This window comes from Otolemur garnettii, unplaced genomic scaffold (assembly GCF_000181295.1).
Source record: "Otolemur garnettii isolate 467f Iridium unplaced genomic scaffold, OtoGar3 scaffold00019, whole genome shotgun sequence".
In the NCBI taxonomy this organism is placed as follows: Eukaryota; Metazoa; Chordata; class Mammalia; order Primates; family Galagidae; genus Otolemur; species Otolemur garnettii.
The window spans coordinates 9411057-9419500 of NW_003852414.1; the positions used below are offsets into that span (position 1 = coordinate 9411057).

The 8444-nt window shown below is 35.6% G+C and overlaps 1 protein-coding gene across 1 annotated transcript in view; it reads right to left on the reverse strand.

Moving 5' to 3' along the window:
* The window catches only part of GPR158 (G protein-coupled receptor 158), a 317486-nt gene that overhangs the window by 115710 nt on the left and 193332 nt on the right, over nt 1-8444 (reverse strand). The window contains exon 5 of the mRNA XM_003786747.2: nt 1682-1750. Coding sequence (XP_003786795.1) covers nt 1682-1750 — 69 coding nt within the window. The remainder of the gene's footprint in view (nt 1-1681; nt 1751-8444) is intronic.

The window sequence follows — 8444 nt, forward strand, 5'->3', positions numbered from 1 at the left end:
ATATAAATTTTGGAGGACACATTCAGACCACAGCACTGATCATATCTAAATATATTTCTGATTTAAAGAGAAATAGAAAATGCAATTCAAGACCTGAATAGATCAAGAACACTTAATCCAAACATTGAGTGAGGGAAGAGGGTTAGAAAATGAGGTAATGCAGGGAGCATGGTATTAATTATGTTGAGCCTTAGAGGCTGTTGTAAGCACTTTAATGTAAGTAAAATGTGGAATATTTTGAGAGTTTCAAGAAGAGTGACATAGTCTAACTCTAATGTTAAAACTGGCTGATATTTTGAAAATAGATACCCTGTAGGAGGCAAGCATGGAAGAAGAGAGGCCAATAAGAGACTGCCCATAATTCAGAAGAGGGACTGTGGTTTAGAGCAGGGTGGTAGCAGTGACCACAGTGCAGACCAGGTGGATTCTCACTGCATTTTTTAAAGGTTTTCTGATGGATATGAAAGAGAGGATGTGAAAGAAAGAATGACTTCTGGTTTTTGGAATGACTAACAGTAGAACAGTGCTGCCATCAGCAGAAGAGGTCAGTATCTCACTTGGGCCCATGATGGGGAATTCTCTTGGATGTTCTAATGAGGCCGTCAAGGAAGCAGTTGAAAATGAGTCATGAGTTCAGAGGGAAAGGTCTGAGCTGGAAATATAAATATGGTAATTACTGCATAAATAGTATTTAAAACTTTGAGGCTACATGAGACCACCAAGTGAGAGTGTAGATTAAGAAAAACTACTCAGTCCTGAGGCATTCGAGTATTAAGAGGTGGGAGAGAAGATTAAGAATTAACAAAGGCAGGTAGGCTGGAGCAGTAAGTAAAGTAAGATAAGACAGAAGCCAGAAAGCATCCGGTGTCCTGGCAGCCCTACCTTTCCTTCTTTTGCACCAACTTCTCTTTCAGATCTTTGTCAAGGGCTATTTTACTCCCTGGACTTGATTAGGCATCTCTCCTAAGTGCCTCTAGAGTATCCTGCCCTTACTCTTAGCAATTGTCACTCTGTATTATCATGATTTATTTAACTCATCTCTTCCTCTAAATCCTAAGCTTCTTAAGCGGAGAGATCAAGTTTGTCTTGCTTGTAGCTTATTCCTAGAAATGACCATGGTGTGTGGCAAGCAATAACTGCTGAGCACAAGTTGGTTAAACTGAATTAGTAAAATTAGTACTTATCCTCTGGCTTCAGACCTGCAACTAGTGTCATAGAAAGAGTCTACTATGACTAACCCACTAGAACCACACATACACTTCTTTCCTCATATTTATTTTTCTATGTAACCATTTCAAATTCTCCAGTCTCAGTTAACTGGTGCTAACATGCTTCTGATTCAGGTAGAAAAAGAGGAATAAGGAAATTAATGCTTCTTTGTATATATTAAGCATACATATCAATTATGCCTTTTACATATTGTCTCATACATTTAACCTTCCTCACAAACTTAGGAAGAAAAAATATAATTACCTCCACTTTATGAGAGAAAACCAACATTTAGAAATGTTAAGTAACTTGCCTCAGGTCACCTAAATGGCAAGAGCCAGGATTTAAATACCTACAAAGCCCTTGGTCATGTGTGTATATATAAATAATGGCTTTATAGCATGTGGGCTCGTGTGTGTGGGTGTGTGTGTGTAAAAGAAATACTATCAAACAAAATAAAATAACTACTTACCGGAAAGTACAGGAGCAGAGACCCAAAAAGGATCGTTTCTAGCAGAATAAGGCCTGATGCTCTGATGCTCTAAAAAAAAAAAAAGAATTAAAATGTCATTCTTAACTTACACTTTTAGATATGGAAGAATTATGTTATCATAAAACTTCAACGAATAGACAGGATTCTTTGGGGGAAGTTAAATAGACAGATGAAATAGGCTAGTATTCAGGTAGGCAGACAATGGAAACATGCAAAAAGGCTGCCTTTAAAGGAGACTAAGATAGACTTAATTATATTGCCAGTGGCTTGATGAGATTTTATGCTCTACACTTCGAATCACTGTACAGTCTGAGCAGCTGAGAACACTATCCTGAATTATCCTTTCAGTCCAAGAAATTCAAAGAAACAGAATATCTCACCTGCATTTCTGAAATAGCCACAAGTGCAAATTAAATGCTATCTCCAAACCATTTCACAAAGACATGCAGGATGGACTGGTGGATAAAACAAGCACATGTACAAGGGCTTGTGGTTATACTCCATATCTCCCTCCACGCTAAAATATAATCCCCAAAACTCGCTAACATGGTTCTACTAGGGGAATAATACAAATCACATAAAATAACAAAGGCATCTCACCTTTGTACAAATTTGTATGTACAAATTTGAACACATTTAGTGTTACTGTTCACATAAAACTCAAAATAAGTTGCATTTTTAAAATTTCTGATATTTAGTTTGCTATGTATAAATACATCTAATAACCTTAAGATATTTTGTTATATTCAAAATCACACTATTTCCCCACCCCCCCCAAAAAAAACGCTTAACATTGAGGCAAGAAATAATGACAAAAAAAAATTAATCTTATAGCAATAAATTTTGCTTTGATATGTTAAAGTATCAATACAGAGCAAATACATATATTAAGAATATAAACACACAAACAGGTCGATGATGTAAGGGCCCTGTGTTCCATTAAATGCAACATAAAATGTGTACAGAACTTCCAACCAGTACAAATACCTAACTTAAAACGAAAATAATTTGAAGTCAGGACAATTTTGCAATGACAAAAAGATTCTGAAAAGCCAAATCACAAGAGTGTTTTGCGTAAAAAGAGGTCTCAGATAACCAGACAGTCAGAAAAAGAAAACCCTAATTCCCTCTCTAAAACTCTTGTAGAGCATCATTAAACACATACTAATTCTTTGTGCAGAAGAACTCAAGGATTTCATTAATTTAAGAATTTGGGAATACAGAAATGAGGTTAGTCAGTGTACAGCTTTGATTATTTGAGTGGCTTCTTGCTATTGGTCATTATTTTAACTAGCAAGTTGCTTTTAGTGAAAAGAATGGGTTTTTTGATAGACCTTCCAAAACAGCAAACTACATTTGCATAGTTTAATTAATGATGAATACTTTATAGCTAAATTTTAAACTTTCCAAATAGACAGACACTAAGAGGTAGGATCTAGGATATTATGTAAGGCTTCCTGCAAAGTAATCTGTGCACTATTGACTGAATCAGGGACATGAAGAGAAGCTATCGGGCACTGTGGAAAGGACAGACGTTGGAGTTAACCATCTCAGTATGAATTATGAAACAACGACTTTGAGTTGCACAGCCTTGAACTTCAGTGGCTTCACCCAAAATGGGTATCCTAATCTTTGCCTTATTAAACTTGACAGGTTTATTAAATATGATGTCTACAAAAAGGCTAGCATCATGCCTGGTATTTAATTAAGTACATATGTATTCTTCAAGGTAGAAAGCACTATCAGAATGATGAATGAGAAAACCACAAAGGTATATGTAGTTAATGGGCAAAATTTCTTTAATCCAAAATGACCCCAGAGGACGCAAAGGCCTGGGGGTAGGGAACCTGGACATTCTTCCTTAAGCTGTGGTCATGCTGTAGCTTGTTGGTCTCTTCTTCCATCCTGCAATATCTCCTGATAGTTTCAGGACTAGCAGCTCTTGTAGCTGTATTACAGCCACCACAGGCGTGTAACCGTAGCAGTAGTAGCATGTGCTTTTATTCATTCTCAGATAAAATGACCTGCCTCCTTTTCATTTGGAAATGTCGAACCATCTTCCTAACACTTCACTGCCTTGCTCCTGGTTAAGGAAAACAGTGCATAACTTCAGATTATGAACTGAAACTCTGAAAAGTGGCTCCATAATAAAATGTAAAGTCTATTTGAAATATGCACTTTGTTATTTTAAAATAATTCTTTGGCAAACTAGGCTTCATGATCTCACAGAATAAGGAAGAAAATAATATGTGGGGCTTCAGGACACAAAAGAGACCCAAGGTCCCTAAAATATTTCCACCCCCATCATAATGGTTCTAGAAGATCTTTTAACTGGCACAAATCCTTTCATTTTATACTTGGTGCCGAGGATTAATGTACAGTTTAACTTACACTGAATTAAGTTTAAAGTGATATATAGGAATCTGATATATAGAGTCTCAGTGATAGGGTAAGGAAGAAGAAAAAAGGTGATTTGGGGACTCTTTTTCTAAAATAGCAATGAGATCTGTTGTCAAACAAGGACTAACAATTAAGTTCATTAAATTGTCCTAGAAAAAGTGCATTGAAGGGTGAACTAGGTGCTGGTGTCAGTGCCCAGCTTGCAAGGGGAGTACTTCAAAGATGACCATAGTGATATTAGCTCATAAGGTATGTATGTAGCACTTTTTCTAGGAGGAGTTTGTGAAGTTAATTGTCAGAACTCGTATATACCTTAATGTAAAAATACTTAATTGCTAAAACATGCTAACAATCACCTGAGCCTTTAGCGAGTTGGTGAAGGTCTTGCCTTGATGTTGGTGGCTGCTGACTGATAAGGGTGGTCATTGTTGAAGGTTTGGGTGGCTTTGGAAATTTCTTAAAATAAGACAATGAAGTTTCTGCAACAACTGACTCTTCCTTTCAGGAAAGACTTCTTTGTCATGCTGTTTGATAGCATTTTTCCTACAGTTTAAGTTCTTTCAAAGTTGGAGTCAATCTCAACTAAGTGTATCTACTATTCTAAATCTTTGGTCATCATTTTAATAACATACCTAGCATCTTCACTAGCAATAGAGTCCATCTCAAGAAACCACTTTTTTTACTCATTCATAGGCAACTCCTCATCCATTCAAGTTTGATCATGCAATTGTAGTAATTCAGTCACATCTTCAGGCTCCACTTCTAATTCTAGTTCTCTTTCTACTTCCCACAGTGATTTGCTGCATGAAGAGCACTCAAGACTAGAACCCTCAAAGTCACCCAGGAGCACTAGAATCAACTTCTGTCACACTCCTATGAAAGTTGGTAAGACAAAAGGGTGGTATGGAACAAATGTTCACAAATGTTCTTTTGGTATCCCGAAAGATGAATCCTTTTAGAAGGGTTTCAATTTATTTTTCTCAGAGGAATCACTACCTATGGCAGCTATGTATAGCCTTGCAAGATGTACTTCTTAAATAGGAAGACTTAAAAGTCTATATTACTCCTTAATTTAGAGGCTTAAAAATTAATGTTGTATTAGCCACATGAAAACAATATTAATCTACTCATACATTTTCATCAGAGCTCTTGGTGACTTGGTGCACTGTTAATGAGTAGTAATATTTTAAAGGAATCTTTTTCTCTGAGAAGTAGGACTCAATGGTAGCTTTAAATATTCATTAAATCAGGCTGTACACAAATGTGTTGCCAACCTGACTTTGTTGTTCAAGGAGCAAAAGCAGAGCCAGTTTAGCAAAATTTTTCAGGACCCTAGGATTTTTGGAATGGTGAATGAGCACTGGCTTCTACTTGTAAGTTGTCAGCTGTATTATCCCCTAATGAGAGAGTGAGCTTGTCTTTTGAAGCTTTGAAAGCAGGTAAGGACTTCTCCTCTCTAGCTATGAAAGTCCTAGGTGGCCTCTTCTTCCAATAGCAAACTGTTTCACCTACATTGAAAATATGTGTGGCCACTTTCATCAATTATCTTAGCTAGAGCTTCTGGATAATCTGCTGTAGCTCTCTCATCAACACTTGCTAATTTAATTTACCTTACACTTTTATGTTACAGAAATGGCTTTTTTCTTCCAACTTCATTATCCAACCTCTACTACCTTGAGACTTTCCTTCTGCTGCCTCCTCACCTCTCTCAGCCTTCACAAAATTAAGAGAGTTAGGGCCTCACTCTGGATTAGGATTGGCTTAAGGGAATGATGTGGCTACTCTGATCTTCTCTCCAGACCACTAAAAAACTCTCTTCATATCAGCAATCAGACTGTTTGGCTTTCTTATTTGTGTGTTCACTGGAGTAGCATTTGTAATTTCCTTTAGGAACATTTCCTTTCCTCTTACAACTTGACATGCTCTTTGACACAAGAGTCTTAGCTTTCAGCGTATCTCAGCTTTCAACATGCCTTCCTCACTGAGCTTAATCATTTCTAGCTTTTCATTTAAAGTGAGAGATACATGATTCTTTCTTTCAAATGAACACTTAGAGGGCATTTTAAGGTTACTAATTGTCCTAATTTCAATATTTGGCTGTCTCAGAGAATAGGGAGGATCATTGAAAGGAGAGATATGAGAGAACATGGAGGAATAACAAATTGGTGTAGTCAGAACACACACATTTATTAAGTTATGTGAGCATGGTTCATGGCTCTCCAAAACAATTACAATTCTAACATCACAGATTAGTGATCACAAATTATCATAACAGATACAATAAAAAAGTTTTAAATATTAGAATTACCAAAGTGTGAGAAAAAGATACACAGTGAGCGCATACTACCAGAAAAATGGTCCTTAAAGACTTTTACCAACACAAGGCCACCACAAACCTTCTCTGTAAATATGCAGTATCTGTGAAGCACAATAAGGCAAAGTGCAATAAAACAAGGATATCCATATACGTACACATAGCAAATAAAAGTCTGGAAGATATGCACTAAGCTGATAGCAAAGGTTTTTTTGGAGAAGAGGATGGATTTGAAGATAGATCAACTTATCTGGAAATATTTTAATTTCTTTTTTTAATTAAATCATAGCTATGTACATTAATACTGTCATGGGGTACAGTGTCCTGTTTTTATATACCATCTGAAATATTTTCATCAAACTGGTCAACATAGCCTCCATGTCGTGAAAGGAGGTGTAATCGTACATTGCTATCTAATATTAATAAATAAACATTATGGAGAAACCATATAAAATGTGCCAACTCGATTATTAGACAATCTACCATTAGGTATAATATGCAAAATTATCTAAACAAAGCCCATTTTCACTTAGTAACTCTTCATTCAGTGCCAATTGCATATATTATCAAACAGTGTATTTATGATTCTTACAGGTGAATTTAAAGCTGGGGGAGTCACCATTGAGCTCTCTGGTTTAGAATCCATAAAGCCTAATAAATATCACTCCAGGGTTTACAAAGGAAGTGAGCCTGTCCTCACTCCATTTCCATCCTGCCTCCCCCACTTCTTAATTTTCAAAACTAATATATGAAGGCTTACAACAGCTAGGTATCAAAGCTGTAGAGCAAAGAAAAAGAATCATATTAATTTTTATCAAATTATGTCAAAGTTAATTTCTAAATTCTATAATGCTGGGATGAAAAGTATAGAAGCATAAAGATGAAGCACAGCTGTCATTATCATAGGATATTTGCCCAGAATGTGAGCACTAGAAGCCAAGTCATTGGATGTAATAAGAAGATAAGAATATCAAAGACTGAATTAAAAAAAAAAATACCTAAAGTGGTTTGTTATCATAGCCCTACTCTTTGGGAACAAACTACTTCATTCATATTTTTTAAACATTTTTAACTTCAGGGGAAATTATGTGCATCTTGCTAAACATTTTTAACTTCAGGGGAAATTATATGTATCTTGCTAAAATGCAGCTATTTCTGATCATTTCTGATTTCTTCATACTTGCAGCATTTAAACCTTATTTCTATTACAAAAGAAATCTCTGAGAATGAATATATTATTTCATGGTTGAAGCCCAGAATCTATGATGAGAATATATGAGAGCAATAGAAATTACATTTTGATGAACTAAGTATATATTTAGATGATAAACCAATACTTTATAAATCAATATCATTTACAGAATTAGCCATGCTAACAGGAGAACAGACTTATGAGCTGTATTTTTTCTTTTAATTCTTCTATCTCTATAGGGAAACCCATGAATAGAGACTTCATGTGAAACCTGACAAACACCTGATAAAATAACTACACAATATAGACTGGAAATAAGATGCAAATGGTGATCCTACAAAGAATGTTAACATTGAGAGGTATAAAGACACTATTTTTTAATAATTTTTTATAAAATCATATAATTGAATCATACAATCATATAATTGAAATAGAATGGACTACATCTAGTTGGCAAGACTGAATGTGGTTCCTTTGTCTTAAAAACTGTAATGAAGAGAACTCAAACAAATAACCCCACTTCTATGTGGGCAAGAGACTTGAATAGAAACTTCTCTGATGAAGACAGGTGCATGGCCTATAAACACATGAAAAAATGCTCATTATCCTTAATCATCAGAGAAACGCAAATCAAAACCACTTTGAGATATCATCTAACTCCAGTAAGATTAGCCCACATCACAAAATCCCAAAACTATAGATGTTTGTGTGGATGCAGAGAGAAGGGAACACTTCTACACTGCTGGTGAGAATGCAAGCTAATATGATCTTTTTGGAAAGAAGTTTGGAGAACACTCAAGGAACTAAAAGTAGACCTACCCTTCAATCCTGCAATT